We start from the raw sequence: 23,354 nt of genomic DNA, 5'->3' as shown, positions 1-23,354 counted from the left end.
ACGAAAAAAAAATAGAACATAACATCCTAGGATTGGAAGGGATCTCAGAGGTCTTCTAGTCCAACCACCTACTCAAAGCAGATCTTATCCCAAGCAAATGGCTGTCCAGTCTAATTTTGAAAACCTCCAGCGATGGAACCTCTGCAACTCTGGGAGGCAAGCTGTTCCACTGATTGTTCCTGCTGTCAGGAAATTTCTCCTTCATTTTAGGTTGGATCTCTCTTTGTCCGGCCTTCAGGTGCTTTGGAGAAATAATGGTTGGAAAATAACCGAACAGAGAGAAGTAACCTGGAATTAAGGAGAAACTTCCTAACAGTGAGGATAATTAACCAGTGGAACAGCTTGACACCAGAAATTGTGGGTGCTTCATCAATGGAGGTTTTTAAGAAGAGACTGGGCAGTCACTTATCTGAGATGGTATAGGGTCTCCTGCTTGAGCAAGGGGCTGGACTAGAAGACCTCCAAGGTCCCTTCCAGATTCTATTCTATTCTATTCTATTCTATTCTATTCTATTCTATTCTATTCTATTCTATTCTATTCTATTCAATACTAGATTCTATTAAATACGATTTAAAAAACTATTCTAAGTTTTTTAAATCGTATTTTAAATCTGTATATTGTATTGCCGGTTTTTTATTATGCCTGTACACCGCCCTGAGTCCTTCGGGAGAAGGGCGGTATAAAAATCAAATAAAATAAATAAAATAAATAAATATTCTATTCTATTCTATTCTATTCTATTCTATTCTATTCTATTCTATTCTATTCTATTCTATTCTATTCTATTCTCCCACCTCTTCTGTGACAGCCCCTTAAATATTGTAAGACTGCTATGATATCCCCCTTAATCCTTCTCTTCGATAGGCCGCTAGACATACCTATTGTCTAGGTGGGGAAGGCTGTTTTCGCCCTCCCCAGGCTCCTAGAAAGGCTCTGGAACCTGGGGAGAGTAAAAAGTGCCCCCCCCCGAGGCCCTCTGTGGGCCGGAAACAGCCTGTTTCCTGACTTCCGGTGGTCCCAGAAGGCCTGAAAACCAGCTGGCCGGCGTGCACATTTGAAACCCACCACTGAATGGCTCATGTGATTGGCTGTCACGGGGGCAGGAGGTAGGGGGTGGGGTGATTTTATTACATTCATTTATTTGATTTTTTTATTAGGTTTACTGTGTTTTAAATGTGGTTTTTATATTCTGTAAGACGCCTTGAGTCGCCCTGAGTGAATAGGTGGCAATATAAATTTAATAAATATGTAATAAATAAATACATTTTCTAGACAAGCTAGTAATTCAGAACATCAAGTGGTTTCAACAAAGAGGAAGTCTTGGGGTCACTGGTTCCACTTTCAAGGTCTCCTTAATGCCCAGAAGTTTATTTTGTATTAACACTGGAATCTGCCTTTTAGCCATTGTACGATGAAGAATATTTCATTGATTCAAATCAATACCCTTTTAATATCTTGCAAAGCCAGGGTGCTATTAATCTTCATATACGATGTATATATAGTCAATTTACATTTATATTTTCTATATAAATAATGGGATGTAACTGGCTGATTACATAGTCTGATTACTATTTTCATCATTAGAGTATTAGATAAAATCAGACTATGGGAAAAAAGTAATTTTCTCTCTTATTTTTCTTTAACTGGTTTCAATTTATATGTTAATTTTTCTGTTAAGGCAATGGACCATATTTATCATGCCAATTTTTCTAAGATGACCCTTCTTAGATATTTCCAGTATTTTCTCTTACTAATCTAGCCACGTTAATAACAAGTGTAATAGCGCCTTGCTTTTCAAATTTGCATTCTTAACAGATAACAAAAGCTGTAAGATGTTTTCTTTATTCTTTGATTAGTAATTGATGGGATTGTCTGAAGTACTATATCCCCAAATTTACAAAAGTTTGGGGATGACCACCACATAAGTAAAATGAATTTTTTTTCCTTTGCTATCTCTCCAGTCTTTATTTCTTTTATATTATGTATGAAATGTTAACTGGGATTAGATGCCGGAAGTGTGAAAACCTGAAATGTAATTTCTGCAAAGCTATTGAGAGAAATTTAGGAATTTTTGTCCTTCCATATTCTGACAAATTCATTTTGGGGTATTTTTCTCCCAAAAGCTAAGGTATTCTCTTGGATTCAGCCTTTAGTAGAAGTTTGTGAAATTGTGCACTATTAGGAAGTTATTATATTACTACTACCAATATACATTGCTGGGAGTACCTCTGTGTGTGTGTAAAGCAAGCATCTGTTAAAAAAAAAAGCAACAAAACAGCATTTTGAAGTGGCTCATGTAAACACCCCCCCCCCCCGAGTCACAGGAGTATAAGGAGGAAGAAGAGGAAGACAAAGGGGAAAAAAACAATCAGATTGCAAGATTCTGTTCTGAAAGTCAATCTCAATAAAAAAAAGATTGAGATTGATTACCTGTTCTGATCTACCCTGTTTTTCAGGATATACGAGGCACTTTTTTGTCTCCCAAAAGGGGGTGAAAATGTCTGTGCGTCTTATAGACCAAATATTGCTTGAGCCCCGCCCCACCCACTGGCCATTCTTTTTTTGTCTCCGCACACCCCATTTTCGGGCCTTTTTGTGGACTTTTTCAGGCCCATTTCTGGGGCCTTTTTCAGCCCATTTTGAGGATTTTTTCGGCCTGTTTTTTATGCTTTTTAGACCCATTTTCAAGGATTTTTCGGCCCATTTTTGAGGCTTTTTGTGGACTGAAAAAAGCCTCAAAAATGGGCCGAAAAAAGCCTTGAAAACAGGCTGAAAAAAGCCTCAGAAACAGGCTTGAAAAAAGCCTCAAAAACGGGCTGAAAAAAACTAGAAAGGGCAGAAAAAAGCCTTGAAAATGGGCCGAAAAAAGGCTGGAAAAGGCCCAAAAAAGGCCCAAAAATGGGGCACGTGGAGGCCAAAAACTTTTTTTTGTTAGTTTCCTCTTCTAAATTTAGGTGCGTCTTATAGTCAGAAAAATACAGTACTTCACTGGGCTGACAGGATGACCACAGACCCCCGAACAAAAAAGTAAAAACACATCAAACCATATGCAACCTCATGTTTATTATACAAAAATAACAGCCTGTGTTCTACATAGTTCACATAAATATATAAACGGGATAGATTACAAATACACTCTGACATTGCAACACAGTCACTTTAAATCCGTAAACAATGTGCAAATGTTCAGTAACGTATCTTATAAATCAGTGTTTCTCAACGTTGGCAACTTTAAGATGTGTGTAGACTTCAACTTCCATTCTCCAGCGAATTCTGGGAGTTCATGACCACATAAAGTTGCTAAGACTGAGAAACAGGAATTCTGGCAGTTGACATTCATGCATCTTAAAGTTGATGAGACTGAGAGAAACACTTTTGTAAAGCCACTGGTTACAACACAAGAAGTCTTTATTTTTTAAAAAAATATATTTTATTAAACTTTTTTTACATTAAAAACATAGGGGAAAAAAAGGAAAAGGTTATATTACTTAACAGCTATTTGTGGTGTTTTTCTTATAACAATAATCCGTGCAATGATTATAAATATTAAATTGTATGTATTTGTTCTTGTTTTATCTATTGGTTATACTTAGTAACTAAATATCTATCTCCTTTCTATCCATTTATACCACTGTTCCCATATATTATAAAACACCAATGTCTCTTTTATCTTTTAAACTCAGCGTTAGTTTGTCCATTTCTGCGTAGTTCATGATCTTTTGTATAACAAGTTTCTCTGTAGGTATACATGGCTGTTTCCAACGTTGAGCGAAGGCCAACCTAGCAGCAGTTAATATGTGTAGTATTACATATTTTATACTTTTCACATTTTTTTTTTTGAAAATCCCCAATAAAAAGAGTTCCGGTTCTAGATCCAATTGTTCATTCGTGATTTCCTGTAACCATTTTAATTTTTAGCCAATATTTACGGGCTTCGGGGCAGGACCACCACATATGGTAATATGTTCCCTCTTTATTTTTACATTTCCAACATATGGGGCTCAAGAAGTCTTTAATGTAGCTGTGAGAGGAGTGGTGGATTTCTACAGGTTCACCCCAGTTCGGGCAAAGTGGTGGGAGGCTCTACCCACCCACCCGGATGTCATAATGGAGGCTCTACGCATGCACAGAAGGTTCTGCACATGCGCAGAAGCACCACGCACATGTACGTGCTCACAGTTCCAAACCGGTAATGAAGGTAAGTGTGTGAGAGGCATTTTGATGCTTCCAAGAAAGATGTTGAGAATGAAACCAGCTCACGATGGCCGAAGTTATTTCGAATCGTAATATTTGGAAAAAGCTTTCCAACCAAGAGTTTGGGGGAAAACCCTTAAACGTGCAGCCTTAAAATTACTATATTAGCATGCTGGTCATATGGAAAAAGATTCTTCCAAGAGGTAGCTACCGTTTGCCATCCAATCTCCACTTTGTCTGAAAAACAAAACGGCAGAAAGAAACATGATTAAACGTAGGGATATTTCCACATTGTCTATTTATTTTATTTTATTTTCTAATTCAAAGGACTTCGTTTTATTTTTGATAAATTTGCAACAAAGAAGAAACTCTTTTTTTATTTTTTAAATATCCCAAACATGATACTTATCAAGACAAGGCAAAAAAAATAAAATAATGCACAGGTACCATATATGTGGTACTTTGCTCAATAGTAGTAACTGGGAGATGGATTTTGGAGTCCTAGTGGACAGCCATTTAGATATGAGCCAGCCATATGCAGCAGCTGCCAAAAAAGCCAACACAGTTCTAGGCTGCATAAACAGGGATAGAATCAAGATCACATGAAGTGTTACGACCACTTTATAATATCTTGATAAGGCCACACTTGGAATCCTGCATTCAGTTTTGGTCCCCACGATGTAAAAAAGTTGTGGAGACTCTAGAAAGAGTGCAGAGAAGAGCAACCAAGATGATTAAGGAACTGGAGTCTGAAACATATGAAGAACGGTTGCTGGAACTGGGTATGTCTAGTTTAATGAAAAGGAGGACTAGGGGAGACATGATAGCAGTCTTCCAATATCTCAGGGGCTGCCCCAAAGAAGAGGGAGTCAAGTTATTCTCCAAAGTACCTGAAGGCAGGACAAGAAGCAATGGGTGGAAACTAATCAAGGAGAGCAGCAACTTAGAACTAAGGAGAAATTTCCTGACAGAACAATTAATGAGTGGAACGACTTGCCTCTAGAAGTTGTGAATGCTCTAACACTGAGAGTTTTTAAGAAGAGGTTGGATAACTATTTGTCTGAAGTGGTGTAGGGTTTCCTGCCTGGGCAGGCGGTTGGACTAGAAGACCTCCAAGGTCCCTTCCAACTTTGTTGTTGTTGTTATTATTGTAAGACGTACATGGCTTCTCTCTGGAGTCCGGCTAAAAACACCCTGTGAATTAATTGCAGAGATTTGGATACGCAAGCAAAATAAGAAAAAAGTTCCATTCACTCTGGGCAACTTTTTCCACGGTTGAATCTTGCTTGTGGGAAATGCAACTCCTGTGAAAGTTAATTAGTCCCTTGGTACCGAGATTCTAATGTGCAGTGAATGGGAATTGGCCGTTCCCTTTTGGCTTTATGAAGCCCTCGCAGTGCTTATCCCTCTGTTCTGGTAAGACAAAATAGCTGCTGCGTATGCAAATATTTTCATACCCAGAACACGAACCTCACAGTGGTTCATTTTTAAATGTCCAGGTTTTTTTTTTTAAAGTTCTCTGCAATATATTAAAGCCTTCATTGCATTTTATTCCCCTATCGATTTTCCTGCGTTAATAAGAGACTGCAAAAAACCCACCACCACCACCAACAAAAAACAACAACAGTTCAGACGTGCGATCTATCAAGACCAATTTTATAAAAAGTGGACTTTCGGGGATGAAATTATTTTCGGGAATGTTGCACGAGACATCGAAGAGACTCTGGTGTTTTTATAAACCCTAATAATTTTCAGTGAATTCCTGGAAAATATCGGCATCTTGTGCATCTTGTAGTAAAGACTAGTCCAGAATTAGTAGAGAGGCAAATATAAGTTTATAAAGTACGGGTTGTCCCAAAGGTGCTTTTTCAAAAGGCCACTGGACTTTGTTTTTTCTTGCAGACATTTCACTTCTCATCGAAGAAGCTTCTTCAGTTCCGGTGGAATTCTCCACCATTCAGCCAGAACCGAAGAAGCTTCTGGGGGTGAGAAGTGAAACGTCTTCAAGGAAAAACAAAGTCCAGTGGCCTTTTGAAAAAGCACCTTTGGGACAACCATGACCCTAAATGGCTGAGAATCTGCATAGATTATCAGTACAGGTAGTCCTTGACTTACGACTAATTGAGCCCCAGAATTACACTCGTAAGTTGTTGCACTTTGAGGTACTTTTCCAATTTATTTATTTTTTCTATGGCAGTCATTAAGCAAACCCATTTTTCCGAATGTAAACTGGCAAAAAAAACCCCACAAAACATTGCAAATTAGCCAAGCATGGAACACCACAATGGGTTGTAAAGCTGACCCTCCCAAAATGCAGTCACATGACCTCGAGGTCTTGAACTAAAGCAGGGTCTCCAACCTTGGCAACTTTAAGCCTGGAGGACTTCAACTCCCAGAATTCCCCAGCCAGCTTTGCTGGCTGGGGGATTCTGTGAGTTGAAGTCCTCCAGGCTTAAAGTTGCCAAGGTTGGAGACCCCTGAACTCTTTAGTTCAGCTTCAGTTCCAACCTGAAGAAGTCAGCAACTTCTTCAAGTTGGAACTGATACGCTGTGATAGTCTTGTGGACCATCCCATCCAAGAGAGAGAGAGAGATTCCCTCTGCTCCTTTTCCCTTGTTCCTTTGAACAGCAAAAAAAAATAATCTGTTAAGTAAATAAAATTAGAGCAGTTGCCGTATCTTGGATTGGTGCAGGCCATTAACTAGTTAATTACCTATCATTAATTAGCAGAGGAAATCTTCAGCGATGTTGTCTGGAAGATAAAAGCAAGGCACACCAGCTGTGCCTATTAAAACAGGTTCATTCCTGATAGCCACGCTTTGATTAGAGCTTTTAACAGCGCTTTCCAATCTTCTAAAGTGATGTATTTATTCACTATTAATTAACGATGCACTGCAGATTATAGGCTCCATGGCGCTTGCAAATCCCAGGTTTATTCATTGGCGTATTATTTTACGCCCCCTGTCCTTATCAGAGGGAAAGTAAACTATGTTACTCTGTTTTGTGAGTTGGACTGGTTGCCAGTTTGCTTCTGAGTGGGATTTATGTTCAAGGAATCTGGTTGAACTATGTGGCCCCACCTGTCTCCATAGAATCTACTACTATATAAAAAAGATGTTGAGACTCTAAAAAGAGTGCAGAGAAGAGCAACCAGGATGATTAGGGGATTGGAGGCTAAAACATACGATGAATGGTTGCGGGAACTGGTCTAGTGAAGAGAAGGACCAGGGGAGACAGGATAGCAGTCTTCCAACATTTGAGGGGCTGCCACAGAGAGGAGGGGAGGGGGATCAAGCTATTTTTCAAGGCACCCGAAGGCTAGACAAGGAATAATGGATGGGAACTGATGAAGGAGAGATTCAACCTGGAAATACGGAGAAATTTCCCGACAGTGAGAACAATCTATCAATTGGACAGAAGTTGCCTTCGGAAGTTGTGGGAGCTTCATCCCTGGAGGCTTTCATGAAGAGACTGGGCTGCGATCTGTCAGAAATGATGTAGGGTCTCCTGCTTGGGGGTGGGGTTGGACTAGATGACCTACAAGGTCCCTTCCAACTCTGTTAATATAATCTACTTGGCTGCTTTAACCGAACAGGATTGGCACATTCTAGATTTCTTGAACGAAACAATACCATCTCTTGGGACCTCCAAAGTGCACTTTCCCTGTATCACTGCCTGCCCTGTGGGACAAGATCCTCCGCCCCCCGCCCCCCCGATCCCAGTAGATTCCACTCTGCAATTGTTCAGAACAGCCGTAAAGATCTGGCTCTTCCCCAAGCTTTTGGCCAGGGGGAGTGTGACCCAAGTTGATTAGATTAACAGAGTTGGAAGGGACCTTGTAGGTCATCTATTCCAGGGGTCTCCAACCTTGGTCCCTTTAAGACTTGTGGACTTCAACTCCCAGAGTCCCTCAGCCAGCAAAGTCGAGTCCACCCCCTTGCTTTCTCGCATTTGCCATCTTTTAAATTTTATTGATTTTCCTGGAATGTCTCTGTTTAAGCACTGGGAGCTGGCCAGAGTTGTTGGCATACAGGTAGTAGACTAGAGTAGAATAAGAAAGAGTAGAGTAGAGTATAGTAGTAGAGTAGAGTAGAATAGAATAGAATAGGAAAGAGAAGAGGAGAGGAGACTAGAATAGGAAAGAGTAGAGTAGAGCAGTAGAGTAGAATAGAACAGGAAAGAGTAGAGTAGAGTAGAATAGAATAGAATAGGAAAGAGTAGAGTAGAGTAGAGTACAGTAGAGTAGAGTAGAGTAGAATAGGAAAGAGTAGAGTAGAGTAGAGTAGAGTAGAATAGAATAGGAAAGAGTAGAGTAGTAGAGTAGAATAGAATAGAGTAGAGTAAAATAGAATAGAATAGAATAGAATAGAATAGAATAGAATAGAATAGAATAGAATAGAATAGAATAGAATTCTTCATTGACCAAGTGTGATTGGACACACAAGGAATTTGGTGCATATACTACATAAAAGACAAGATACCTTCATCAAGAATCATAAGGTACAGCACTTAATGACAGTCATAGGGTACAAATAAGCGATCAGGAAACAGTCTAAGAAACAAGCCAAAAGCCTCCCACCCTTGGAAAAAAATTCCAGGCTCGTTTCTCTTACGTTAACTTTACAATTCTGAGCCGCCGAGAAGCAGCCAGCTTCCGACCTTACCAAGTTGCATTTGGAAGTCGTGATACGTATCCGGATTTCGGATATTGAAGGCAATGTAAACTTCAGGCGTTTCTCTGTTCCCGCCGTCCCTGGGAAATTTTTGCAGGATGCCAATCAAGTGCCGGCTTACCTCCGGATCGTATACCACATCTGATAGGAATTTAAAGGGATCAAAAAAACGGAACAAATGAAGTAGCAATTTAAAAATAAATAAATTATAAATGCAAATTGCAAGGCTGTATCGATTGGAGAGAATGGATCACTAGATAGGCAGGGATTTAAAATAGATCCAGACTGGAGCATCTGCAGGGTAGGGTCAAAAAATTCAAGATGGCGGCCACTATGTGGCAATTAATGGTCCAACTGTTTTTTTGTTTTTTCACACTGGAACCCCTGCACAAATCCTTACCTCTTCCTGGCGATTGGAAAGAAAACCATTTTGCAAAAATCAAGATATATCGCAAAAGTCATAAACATGAATACTTCTGAACAGTGCACAGAATAGGGTTAGCTATATTTATCTATTTTTCAAACTTCTATAGTCACCTATCTCCCCAAAACAAGTGACCCTGGGCGATGTACAACAAAACATGTCCCAAAACTGCTGTTTTTTTTCAGGAGGCAACTGGACTTTCTGGTTTTTCTTCGAAGACGTTTCACTTCTCATCCAAGGAGCTTCTTCAGCTCTGACTGGACATTGGGGAATGGAAATTTCATTCTTCCAAGGAGCTTCTTCAGCTCTGAGTCGATTCCACCATACAGTCAGAGAGCTGAAGGGGCTTCTTGGATGAGAAGCGAAATGTCTTCCAAGAAAAAAACCAGAAAGTCCAGTTGGCTCTTGAAAAAAAGCACCTTTTGGACAACCATGACCTGGATGACTGAGAATCTCCACAGACACTTTCCACCCACTGCTTCTTGTCCTGCCTTCAGGTGCTTTGGAAAATAGGTTGATCCCCTCTTCTTTCTGGCAGCCTCTTAGATATTGGAACCCTGCTGTTTTGTCACCTCTAGTCATGGTGAAATGTAAAATTTTTTGCTACCAGTTCTATGGGCATGGCTTGGTGGGCGTGGCTTGGTGGGGGTGTCACGTGACTGGATGGGTGTGGCCAATTTTTAAAATACTTTTAAAGCATTTTTTACTATCTATTCGCCCGAACCGGTAGTAAAAAAAATGCTTTAAAAAAGTAAAAAAAAAAAAAGGTTCCAATGATCGCACGGCACAGCTGATTGACAATCTCTGATTGACAATCAGCTGTGCCATATGATCCTCGGAATCTTTTTTTTTTTTTACTTTTTAAAGCATTTTTTTTACTACCGATTTGTCCGAACCGGAGGGAACCGGTAGCATTTCACCTCTGCCTCTAGTCCTTCTTTTCATTAAACTAGACAGACCCAATTCCTGCAACCGTTCTTCGTCTATTTTATCCTCCAGTCCCATAATCATCTTTGTTGCTCTTCACTGCACTGTTTCCAGATATGAATGCCCGCATCTCAAAACTCCAGTGCTTAGAACATGTTTTTTATTTCTAACTCAGCAAGCTAAGTCCGAGCCGAGGACATCCATTACCTGCAGCCAGAATGACGTCAGCTTTCAATTTTGCAAGCTCATCTTTGGACACTAGATTCCAGTCTAGTTCTTTTACAGATATTCGGACGTGGTCATCTTCCAGGTCAACTTCAAGATGGCCCCGATGGTTTGGGCTTTCTTCTGTAGGGTGGCTGCAAGATTCAGGCTCCGAAGTCAAACCATTCAGATTAATGTTCTCGGACAGCTGTTGAAGGACGCCCTCGTGATGATCGCTGAAGATGTACTCTCTCGGGTGGCAAGCCTTGCAAATGGCAATTCCCGTCAACCCAATCCCACTCCCCAATTCCAGAATTCTTCTAAAAAAAGAGAAAGAGGATGAATGTGGAACAAAGTAGACGAAGATGGGTGGAAACTAATCAAGGAGAGAAGCAACTTAGAACTAAGGAGAAATTTCCTGACAGTTAGAACAATCAATCAGTGGAACGACTTGCCTGCAGAAGTTGTGAATGCTCCAACACTGGAAATTTTCAAGAAAATGTTGGATAGCCATTTGTCTGAAATGGTGTAGGGTCTTCTGCCTGGGCAGGGGGTTGGACTAGAAGACCTCCAAGGTCCCTTCCAACTCTGTTATTATGTTATGTTATGAAGAAAGAATAGTTTCGGGTCTACCATTCATTTCACCAATTCCTCTCAGCTTTGGAGCTAGGAAGAAGATGGACTTGTTCCAAATCCATCCTCAGCCATGGCAATTGACTAGGTATCATTGGCTCAATCAGTATCACTCAGCCCACCCTATCAAGTACGTAAATGCCTAAAATAAGGAAAGTTCTCCATGCAAATTGCTTCATCTGAGCCGCGGTGGTGCGGTTCCACAGTCTACTTCTGCTGATCCAGCTGCCTGCAATTTGGCAGTTCAAATCTCACCAGGCTCAAGGTTGACTCAGCCTTCCATCCTTCCGAGGTGGGTAAAATGAGGACCCGGATTCTTGGGGGCAATATACTGACTCTAAACTGTAAAGCACTCTGTAAACAGGGCTGTAAAGCCCTGTGAAGTGGTATACAAGTAAGTACTACTGCTGATCAGCTTTAGTGGATAGTGGTTAGAACACAGTATTGCCTGCTGACTCTGCCCACTGCCAGCAGTTCGATCCTGGCCAGCTCAAGGTTGACTCAGCCTTCCATCCTTCCGAGGATGGAAATGAGGAGCCAGATTGTTGGGGGCAAAAGGCTGACTCTGTAAACCGCTTAGGGAAGGCTGTAAAAGCACTGTGAAGCGGTATATAAGTCTTAAGCGCTATTGCTAATGCTATCTTTCAGACAAAATTACTCCTTGAAATACGATCATTTAAGAACCGTTCAACATTATAAGGGCCCCGTAAAAAAATTACTTATGACTGGTCCTCACCTTAGAAATGTTGTAACCTGTCAGGTGATCAAAATTCAAGTGTTTGGCAACTGTCCTGTATTTAGGATGGTTGAATTGTCCCGTCATAAGTTACTTTTTTCAGTGCCATTTTAACTTTGAACCGTCACTAAATGAACTGTTGTAAGTCGAGGACTACCCACATAACATTAACCACAGCACATCTCACATCTGTTTATTATACAGGTGGCTTTACGCTTATTTTTCTGTCCTTTGCTCAGTTGTCCCAACAGGTCCACCTCTTAGTGAGTCCATGTCAGTCTTCACAAAGGGAACAAGCTGAGCCTCTTCGCCCCCTGCCTTTTATCCCCAGAGCTAGGGTGGGGCCTCGCTAGCAGTGGTGGCTCTTCCGTCCCAAGGACCGGCCCATAGATTTCCACTGCTCTCCTCTCCTCTGCCTTCTGTGCATCCGCACATCAGGCACTGGACCCAGCTGTTCCTCCACTTCCTCATTAGCCACCTCCAGGCCTGGGGGCTGTAGACTCTCCATCTGAGGGCTGGCGGACAGCCCAGGCTTCGCTTCTGTCTCTCTCTCTCTCTCTCTGCCAGCTCCATTCCCTCTCCCCCCTCAGTTCTCAGGTTGCCCTGAGACTGATCCTGACTCCCACGCCTCCTCCTCTTCCTCTGATTCAGTTGCTGGAGGGGCCGGCGGCCGACAGCCCACAAGAGGGTCCACATCAGTCTTCCCAAAGGACCCCAGCTTAACTGGCTCTGTTCAAGTCTGAAGTGGAGAAACCTTACCTGTTTCTGAAGACCTCCGAATTCTCCAGAGCCCACTCGGCCAAGTAGAGGCCAGCATCCCAGGTGACGAGGCCCGTGGTTCCCCGTGAAACAATGGCCACATTTTCACGAAGCGTGATGGCATCTCCTGAAGGCTGAAAGGAACATATTAGTAGGAAGGATCCATCGCATTTGGAGACCCATAAAATGAAAGACGCCCTCGAGTTGAATTAAGATTCCCGGGGATGTTGTACAAAATGCCCTTTTCAACGCAACAGCACAATGGGGAGTTGACACCGCCGTTTTTCAGGATAACAGTTGGTTTCCCAGCCTGGCATTCTGCCCTGGAGTTCCCTTGATGGGTCCCATCTGGGTATTCAGAAGGCCTAACCCTTCCTAGTTCCCAAATTAGCTAGAGGCTGCTAACCGCTGTAGGGTTTTATGGGAGTAAATTTAGTGAGGCCTGTTATGAATTCTAGGAGAATATAATGACTTCCTTAGGAACAAGCGGGCAGGGTAGTTTTAAGCATCTTCAGAGCAATTTAGATCTTTGAGTTTTTAACAGAACATGAATCCTATAGAGACTGGATCGGCTAAGCCAACTGTGGAATTAAAAAACAACAACAAACCACACCACAATTTTCAAGGGTCGGTTTACCTACAGATGGCACGGTTTTTCATGGAATTTGAGCTAAACATTCAAGGGTTGGCTTACCTGCGGGTGGGCGTATCCACAAATATATATGGTAATTCCAGCAACTGAAATCTTTCCCATCTAAAGTCAGTGTATCTCAAAGGACATTAGGCGCTTTTCACTGATATACATTTTACTTACACAGTGGTCTCCAAGACCTTATATGTCGTTAAACGAATGGTCATAAGTCTCTCTCTCTCTCTCTCCCTCCCTCCCTCTCTCTCTTTATATATATATTTGTGTGTGTGTGTGTGTGTATTTGCTGATAAAGAAAGAAAGGGAGACTAGTATAGATCTATTTCGAGCTTGGTAAAATTTGATATAAAATGGTTTGTCGTGAAAGCGACTGCCTGAGGGCTCCTGGATTGGAGCTGAAAGGCGAAAGGGGCAGATCACATTGGGGTAGACCAGGTTCTTCGACAGAAAAACATTTAATCTTTCCCCTGGCTCAAGCTGATAAAGGGAGGAGAACTTGTGGCTCAGAGGTTAATACAACTGCCTAATATGCAGGCAGCCCAAGTTTGAATCCCAGAAGGGTATGGCTAGCTAATGAGAACTAAACAGCTTTTCCATGGTAGGGTAAAGTAGAGTAGAATTTGGAAGAGACCTTGGAGGTCTTCTAGTCCAGCTCCCTACTCAAGCAGGAGATCCTATACCATTTCAGATACGTTCTTTTTAAAAACCTCCAGTAATGGAGCACCCACGATTTCTGGAGGGAAGCTGTTCCACTGGTTAACTGTCCTCACTCTTATGAAGTTTATCTTTAATTCCAGGTTTCTTTTCTCTTTGATTAGTTTCCATCCATTGCTTCTTGTCCTGCCTTCTGGTGTTTTGGAGAATAATTTGACCCCCTCTTCTTTGTGGCAGCCCCTCAAATACTGGAATGCTGCTATTATGTCACCCCCAATTCTTCTTTTCTTTAGACTAGCCAAACCCAAATCCTGCAGCTGTTCTTCACGTGAGTCAATCTTGATTTTCTTTCTCAACCTTTCCCGTCTTCCTGAGCTAAACTCATGTTTTCCTCACAACTGTTGAACATATTCTTTAAGGCTATGGCCATAACCCTCTACAAAGACAATTTTAACAGAACCACTGCAGGTCTAGTTTGTGCTGTGATTTCTAGCTTAGGCTCCAGGTGCTAGTAGAACTCATATAAGGTGAACGTGGAGACTGAGCCTGAAGATTTAAAGATGATTGCACTGTTCATACTTGGGTGTGGTTTTTTTTGTGTGATTTTTTTTTTAATTTGCATTTATATCCCGCCCTTCTCCGAAGACTCAGGGCAGCTTACACTATGTCAAGCAATAGTCTTCATCCATTTGTATATTATATACAAAGTCAACTTATTGCCCCCAACAATCTGGGTCCTCATTTTACCTACCTTATAAAGGATGGAAGGCTGAGTCAACCTTGGGCCTGGTGGGGCTTGAACCTTCAGTAATTGCAAGCAGCTGCTGTTAATAACAGACTGTCTTACCAGTCTGAGCCAACAGAGACTTCCTACTTAAGGGGTCCTTGGTGTTGTCTGAGCTTGCTTGTTTGTTTTCCTGCAGATGTTTCATTACCCAAGCTAGGTAACATAATCAGTGCTGTACTGCAAGAATATATACTGTTGTGACAAATAAAATAAAATAAAATAAATAAATAAGAAAACGAGCAAGTTCAGAGAGCACCAAGGTCCCCTAATACCATCAGTGCTTGTGATGATTCCTACTTACCAATAAATAGTTCTTGTAACAGTGTGTGGTTTCTTCACAATTTAGGACAACCCCTAGGGCTTCGTAGAGTTGATCCAGAGGCTCGGTGCTTGTAGATTCATGCTGTAGTGAAGGGGGGGAAAACAGCAGAAGATACCGTACTAATTTGGGAAGATGATCCAGACAGAAAACGAAATAATCCAACGAGATTTTATTTCATTTCCTTCCACAATGCTTTCTACAACCTGGCTGGAGAATAATTGTCAGGCTTGTCTGCTTTTTTTAAAATAGCAGGAGAATGTTATATTAAGCAGACATCAATAAAAATAATAATAATAAAAATAACCCACTCCCAATTGGGTTATTAGCTGAGGCATACATCTCAAGATATAATCCAACTTTTGTCAAAAATTATATCAAAATCCTTTGATATATTTATATCGAAGTTTATAATAAGGGTCAAAACATGTAGTTATAATCTAAAAAATAAAACAAAGCATTCGAAACCACCTAAAAATAAATACCTCAAAGGCAGCAAGTTATTCCAAGTATTAGTGGAAAAAGACAAATTCCTTGTGTCCAATCACACTTGGCCAATAAAGAATTCTATCTATCTATCTATCTATCTATCTATCTATCTATCTATCTATCTATCTATCTATCATCTATCCATCCATCTATTATCTATTTATCCATCCATCCATCCATCCATCCATCCGTCCGTCCGTCCGTCCGTCCGTCCGTCCGTCCGTCCGTCCATCCATCCATCCATCCATCCATCTATCTATCTATCTATCTATCTATCTATCTATCTATCTATCTATCTATCTATCTATCTTATCTACCTACCTACCTACCTATTTGGAGCTTCTAAACCAGGGCATATCTGGGTAGCAAAGGGATCTGAAGCAGAGCCCCAAAACAGGATATCTTTCAGCTGGCTTCATTAAACCTCCCAAGTGGCACCTTTAATTCAGCTTCAAAATAAAACGATCCTTCTCTCTGAAATCTCACCATTATCAATATAGCTTGACTGGATTCCAATCTACAGTCAGAAGTCAGAGAGATTCTGGACCAGCGTTTCTCAACCTTGGCATCCTGAAGATGTCTGGACTTGGCTGGGGAATTCTGGGAGTTGAAGTCCACCCATCTTTAAGGTGCCAAGGTTGAGAAATACTGCTCTGGGCAGTCAGTCTTCAAGGACAGTCTCATGAAGAGTTCACTACGGCAATCTAACCTGTGTGATCAACCACAACCCAAACCATACCTTTTTGATCAGCTCGGATAAGAAGCGTCTTCTGTACTGAACCGATGGAGGATACTTCAAGCAGAGTGGATGATACACAGTCTGAAACGATGAAAAACAAGAGCAGATGGCCGCGTGGTAGAAGGACCTCAGAACGGAGGGTCCTTGGTGCTCTCTGAGCTTGGTTGTTTTCTTGCAGATGTTTCATGACCCAAACTAGGGGCTGAAGGTGTTACCTAGTTGGGTAATGAAACGTCTACAAGAAAACAACCAGAGCACCAAGGACCCCAAAGTCCTCCTCCCCCTCCCTCAACCCCCTCCCTTTTAGTATTGATGTTGTTACCTAGTTCAGTAATGAAACTTTTGCAAGAAAACAACCAAGCGCAGAGAGCATCAAGGACCACATCCCTCAACCCTGACCTTCAAATATTATCCTTTATGGACCCCACATCTCATAGAAGACAAGACTCGATTAAGAATACAGGGGTACGTTAGTATTTTGTTTGTTTGTTTGTTTACATTTATACCCCGCCCTTCTCCGAAGACTCAGGGCGGCTTACAGTGTATAAGGCAATAGTCTCACTCTATTTGTATATTTTTTACAAAGTCAACTTATTGCCCCCCCCAACAATCTGGGTCCTCATTTTACCTACCTTATAAAGGGTGGAAGGCTGAGTCAACCTTTTTTTTTTTTTTTTGCATTTATATCCCGCCCTTCTCCGAAGACTCAGGGCGGCTTACACTATGTCAAGCAATAGTCTTCATCCATTTGTATACTATATACAAAGTCAACTTATTGCCCCCTAACAATCTGGGTCCTCATTTTACCTACCTTATAAAGGATGGAAGGCTGAGTCAACCTTGGGCCTGGTGGGACTTGAACCTGCAATATTGCAAGCAGTTGCTGTTAATAATAGGCTGCATTAGCCTGTTGCGCCACCAGAGGCCCACTTGGGCCGGGCTCGAACCTGCAGTAATTGCAGGCTTTGTGTTCTAATAACAGGCTTCTCTATTGCCTGAGCTATCCCGGCCTGAGCTATCCCCATTAATTGGTTCCCAGAGGTGTGACCAGTACTAAAAGTACTAAAATATAAAGCCATGGTGGCACAATGGTTAGAATGCAGCCCACTGCATGGAGTTCGATCCTGACCAGCTCAAGGTTGACTAAGCCTTCCATCCGTCCGAGGTTGGTAAAATGAGAACCCAGATTGTTGGGGGCCATAGGCTGACTCTGTAAACCGCTTAGAGAGGGCTGTAAAAGGACTGTGAAGTGGTATTTAGTCTAAGTGCTATTGGGAAGGAAGGAAGGAAGGAAGGAAGGAAGGAAGGAAGGAAGGAAGGAAGGAAGGAAGGAAGGAAGGAAGGAGAAGCTGTAGTGGCACAGTGGTTAAGAGTGCAGTACTACAGGCTACTTCTGCTGACTGCTGGCTGCCAGCAACTTGCCAGTTCGAATCTCACCAGGCTCAAGGTTGACTCAGCTTCCCATCCTTCCGAGGTTGGTAAAATGAGGACCCGGATTGTTGGGGGCAAATAGGCTGACTCTAAACTGTAAAGCACTCTGTAAACAGGGCTGTAAAGCACCATGAAGTGGTATACAAGTACTACTGCTGATTAGCTTTGGTGGATAGTGGTTAGAACACAGTATTGCCTGCTGACTCTACCCATTGCCAGCAGTTCGATTTGAAGCGGCTCAAGGTTGACTCAGCCTTCCATCCTTCCGAAGTCAGTAAAGTGAGGATCCAGATTGTTGCGGACATAATAAACAGCTCAGAAAGTACTTTAAAGCACTATGGGATGGTATATAATTCTAAGTGCTATGGTATAACTCATGGTTTGCAAAACCACAAGGGCTATGTCCACAAAACACCCAAAACTAAAACTAAAAAACAAACAAAACATTTCAGATCTTAGCTTTGAGAGATGCACAACCTCAGCCGGGATACTGGTTTTGCATAATTGATGCAAAACAGAAAGAAAGATGGAAGAATGTCTTGCACTCCTTCCTTACTAGGGGTTACTCCTTAAACACCCCCCTGCTTCATGAACGTAGTTTTAAATTGGGGTTTTAAATCAGGGGTTTTAAACGGGGTTTTAAATTTGTATTTAAAAGTTTTAGGCCATCAATTGAATTAATTTTCTATTCTTTTTGCTGTTTTATATGTATTATATATTTTCTGTTGTTTTATTGGCTGTGAACCGCCCTGAGTCCTTCGGGAGATGGGCGGTATACAAATATAAATATAATAATAATAATAATAATAATTTGCATAGAAAGATTGAGAAGGAAATAACAAGCGATGCGGTGGCCTAGAGGTGGAGTTCTCGCCTCACAATCAGGAGGCTGTGAGTTCAATCCTAGGTAGAGGCTGATATTTCTCTCTCTGGGTACACTGAGGGTTTATCAGCTGAACAAAACTCCGCATTGGCGACAGGAAGGGCATCCGGCCATTAAAACACTCTGCAAGCTCCATTTAGCTGCAGAGACTCCACCCCGCAAGGGATTATAGGGTCATTAAAAGAAGATGATAATGATCAAGAAGAAAATAAGATCCACTTCCAAAGAAATATTTACCTTCTGCAGGATAGCCAAAAATGGAGAGGAATCCTCGGAATATTTCAGGACCTCTTCAAGACTCTAGATTACAAAACACATGTAGGATTTGATGGAGGAAAGGCAGTTAAATGAATTACAGCTCATGAAAGCATTGTTTTATTTTGCTGAGGAGCAACCAGCAATTTCTGTGTTCTTCTAAGATGTTTTATATCTGATTTTTCACTTAAAAAAAAACAAAACCTCACATTTATTCTGTGTATCTCAGAAAAATGAAAATACAGATAGTTCTCAACTTACAACCACAACTGAGCCCAAAGTTTTACGTTGTTAAGTGAAAAATATGTTCAGTGAATTTGTCCTGTTTTACAACTTTTCTTGCCACCTTTGTTCAGCAAATCTGGCTCCCCCGCTGACTTTTGCTTGTCCGAAGGTCACAAAAGGGGATCACGTGACCCCGGGACACAGTGACCGTCATAAATTGGAACTAGTTGCCAAGCATCTGAATTTTGACCGTGGGGCCGTGGGGATGCTTCAAAAGCGTAATTAAGTGTGAAAAAGCTATCCTAAGCCACTTTTTTCCAGTGCGGTTGCATCTTTGGTCACTAAATGCTCTATTTTATTTATTTATTTTTATTTTATTTATTTGTCAAACACAACAGTATATATAAGTATAAGCATGAAATAACCATACAGATTGGATGCAATCAAAGGGAACATTAGGACAGGAACGGCAGGCACGCTGGTGCTCTTATGCACACCCCTTACAGACCTCTTAGGAATGGGGTGAGGTCAATAGTAGACAGTCTTTGGTTAAAGCTTTGGGGATTTGGGGAAGAGACCACAGAATCAGGTAGTGCATTCCTGGAATTAACAACTCTGTTACTGAAGTCATATTTTCTGCAATCAAGATTGGAGCAAAGCTGGCTGAGGAACTCTGGGAGTTGAAGTCCACAAGTCTTAAAGGGACCAAGGTTGAAGACCCCTGCTCTATTTATTTTTATTTATTTATTTATTTGTCATAATAGTATACATAAGCATAAGCATGAAGTATCTATACAACATATAAGTATATATATATATATGAGTATAAGCATGTAATAACTATATAAATTGTATATAATGAAGGAAACAGTAGGACAGGAACGGTAGGCACTTTTGTGCTCTTATGCACGCCCCTTACAGACCTCTTAGGAATGGGGTGAGGAATAGTAGATAGTTTTTGGTTAAAGCTTTGGGGACTTTGAGAAGAGACCACAGAGTCAGGTAATAGTTAGTGTATTCCAAGCATTAACAACTCTGTTACTGAAGTCATATTTTCTGCAATCAAATTTGGAGCGGTTAACATTAAGTTTAAATCTATTGTTTGTAGGATTTCTCGCAGCAGCCTTGTAGACAAGCCCAAAGCAGTGTAGACAAGCCCCTGCACTGTAATCCAGATGTTCAAGGACTGCAATATCTGCCAGGGAATAAAAGAGAGGAGAGGGCATCCAGCAAAGGGAGTGGGGGGGATTCCAGCCCCTCCTCACCTTCCTATCTTGCAATTTCTACCTCCCCTCCCCTCTCCAAAATCTGGCAAAATTGGAAGACCCTCCCCCTTCCCGCTCGCGGGCTCCGCCTCCAAGGAACTCTTCCCCCCCCTCCCCACGCGCGCCTCTCAATCAGTGCTACAGGGGCCCCGCTGCTGGTGCAACCGTGCGCCCGCGGGCGCTGCTTTGCGCTCACCTCCCAGGGGAGCTCGGCCAGGCGCTTCCCGGCTAGGAAGCCCCTCTGGAAGCCCAGCGCTGCCTTCTCTTCCAGGGCCTGCCCTCCGCCTTCCTCCATCGGCTCCTCCTCCTCCTCCGTGCGTTCGGTCTTCCGGAGGTGTGGTAGGGGCAGGTTCCGTGTGTGCCCGCCCGCGAGTGGGCGTGTGTGTGTGCGTGTCCTCCCGTGTGAGTTTGGGAGCGCGTGTGCGCGGGTTTGAGAGGATGCGAGCTGCCGCGTTTACACGGCTCCTTTGTCCCAAGTGCAACACTCAGCTGGAGATCTTTTGGGGGTAGCTAACAGAATAACTATTAATAAATAGCAATAAATACAGAATAACTATTAATAACTATTAATAAATAAATACAGAATAACTATTAATAAATAGCAATAAATACAGAATAACTATTAATAAATAGTAAATAAATACAGAATAACTAGTAATTTATTTATTTATTTTTATTTATTTTTCATAATAGTATACATAAGCATAAGCATGAAGTATCTATACAACATATAAGTATATATATATATATATATATATATATATATATATATATGAGTATAAGCATGTAATAACTATATAAATTGTATATAATGAAGGAAACAGTAGGACAGGAACGGTAGGCACTTTTGTGCTCTTATGCACACCCCTTACAGACCTCTTAGGAATGGGATGAGGTCAATAGTAGATAGTTTTTGGTTAAAGCTTTGGGGACTTTGAGAAGAGACCACAGAGTCAGGTAATAGTTAGTGTATTCCAAGCATTAACAACTCTGTTACTGAAGTCATATTTTCTGCAATCAAATTTGGAGCGGTTAACATTAAGTTTAAATCTATTGTTTGTAGGATTTCTCGCAGCAGCCTTGTAGACAAGCCCAAAGCAGTGTAGACAAGCCCCTGCACTGTAATCCAGATGTTCAAGGATTGCAATATCTGCCAGGGAATAAAAACATACATTTAAATACAAAATAAAACATCAGTTAAAAAACTTATTAGAAATGGCCGAATTATTAAAATCACAATATACATAATAAAACCCATTTAAAACCATTTAAATTTTAAAATCTAATCCAGTCCTGCGCAGATAAATAGATGTGTTTTAAGATGTGTAATAAATAGCAATAAATACAGAATAACTATTAATAAATAGCAATAAATAAATACAGAATAACTATTAATAAATAGCAATAAATACAGAATAACTATTAATAAATAGTAATAAATAAATACAGAATAACTATTAATAAATAGCAATAAATACAGAATAACTATTAATAAATAGTAATAAATAAATACAGAATAACTTTTTTTTTATTAAAAAAGTTTTACAAAATCTTAACAAATATCTCCTCCTTCTCCTCCCCTCCCCAAACTCTCCCCTTCCCCCCCTTTTCCCAACCCCACCCCCAGACTTCCCAGAGCAAAATACAGGGTAGAACAAACATCTAACAATCATAAGCTAAACTTATGCTAACTATCCATAAACTCTCATCCTCCCCTAGGAAGAATAACTATTAATAAATAGCAATAAATACATAATAACTATTAATAAATAGTAATAAATACAGAATAACTATTAATAAATAGTAATAACTATTAATAGATAGTAATAAATACAGAATAACTATTAATAAAAGCAATAAATACAGAATAACTATTAATAAATAGTAATAAATAAATAAATAAATAATAATAAAGTAATCAATGACTACTTCAGCTTCAACCGCAACAATACACAAGCAAATAATAGATGCAAACTCAAGGTAAACTGCTCCAAACTCGATTGCAGAATATATGACTTCAGCAACAGAGTGGTCAATGCCTGGAATGCACTACCTGACTCTGTGGTTTCATCCTCAAACCCCCAAACCTTTAACCTTAAACTGTCTATTGTTGACTTCATCCCATTCCTAAGAGGTCTGTAAGGGGTGTGCATAAGAGCACCTGTGTGCCTACCGTCCCTGTCCTAATATTCCATTTTACTTACTCTTTTCATGTATCCAACTTACGTTTATACTTTCACCTGTTATTTTATATATGATTGACAAATAAATAAAACATCAGTTAAAAACTCGGACAATCAGGCAGCTCAGCTGTGATCCTCACAGCTCCTTTTTACCTTTAAAAGCATTCTTCTTACAATCTATTCGGCCGAATAAGTTGTAAAAATGCTTTTAAAGTTAAAAACTCGGACAATCAGGCAGCTCAGCTGTGATCCTCACAGCTCCTTTTTTTACCTTTTAAAAGCATTTTTTTAAATAAGTGGGAAGTGGGTGACCTGGCGCTTGGGTGGGCATGGGCGGCGGGGGTGGGGGGGCAGGGAGTTTTGCTACTGGCTCTCCAAACCACCTGCCGCCATCATTACCGGATCGGCTGATCCGGTCTGAACCGGGAGCATTTCATCCCTGCTTTAGACCTTACTGAGTTTGACACCAAAACCCACTTCAACAAGGCTGCTGCGTTGTTGAGAAAAGCCCAGGGTTTGAATAGCGTCCTATGAAAACCGCAGACTTTGAGTTAGCAGGGAGAGTTTTGCAACAATAATCCTCAACCAGCAATACACAAGCAAATAATAGATGCAAACTCAAGGTAAACTGCTCCAAACTCGATTGCAGAATATATGACTTCAGCAACAGAGTGGTCAATGCCTGGAATGCACTACCTGACTCTGTGGTTTCATCCTCAAACCCCCAAACCTTTAACCTTAAACTGTCTATTGTTGACTTCATCCCATTCCTAAGAGGTCTGTAAGGGGTGTGCATAAGAGCACCTGTGTGCCTACCGTCCCTGTCCTAATATTCCATTTTACTTACTCTTTTCATGTATCCAACTTACGTTTATACTTTCACCTGGTATTTTATATATGATTGACAAATAAATAAAACATCAG

The 23,354-nt window shown here is 41.0% G+C and overlaps 1 protein-coding gene across 1 annotated transcript; it reads right to left on the bottom strand.

The window, feature by feature from the left end:
- Positions 1-3,044: 3,044 nt before the first annotated feature.
- On the bottom strand, positions 3,045-22,460 carry EEF2KMT (eukaryotic elongation factor 2 lysine methyltransferase). The gene is made up of 9 exons (XM_058157750.1): positions 22,452-22,460; positions 20,444-20,692; positions 18,740-18,802; positions 16,189-16,269; positions 14,943-15,044; positions 12,552-12,685; positions 10,427-10,743; positions 8,860-9,009; positions 3,045-4,432 (listed from the first exon to the last, which is right to left on the bottom strand). Exons 1-9 carry the CDS (start codon positions 22,458-22,460, stop codon positions 4,332-4,334), a joined length of 1,206 nt encoding a protein of 401 aa, XP_058013733.1. The 3' UTR covers positions 3,045-4,331.
- Between the last annotated feature and the right edge of the window lie 894 nt (positions 22,461-23,354).

Source organism: Ahaetulla prasina, chromosome 14 (genome assembly GCF_028640845.1).
Source record: "Ahaetulla prasina isolate Xishuangbanna chromosome 14, ASM2864084v1, whole genome shotgun sequence".
In the NCBI taxonomy this organism is placed as follows: domain Eukaryota; kingdom Metazoa; phylum Chordata; class Lepidosauria; order Squamata; family Colubridae; genus Ahaetulla; species Ahaetulla prasina.
This window is presented reverse-complemented; position numbering and strand designations above follow the sequence as displayed.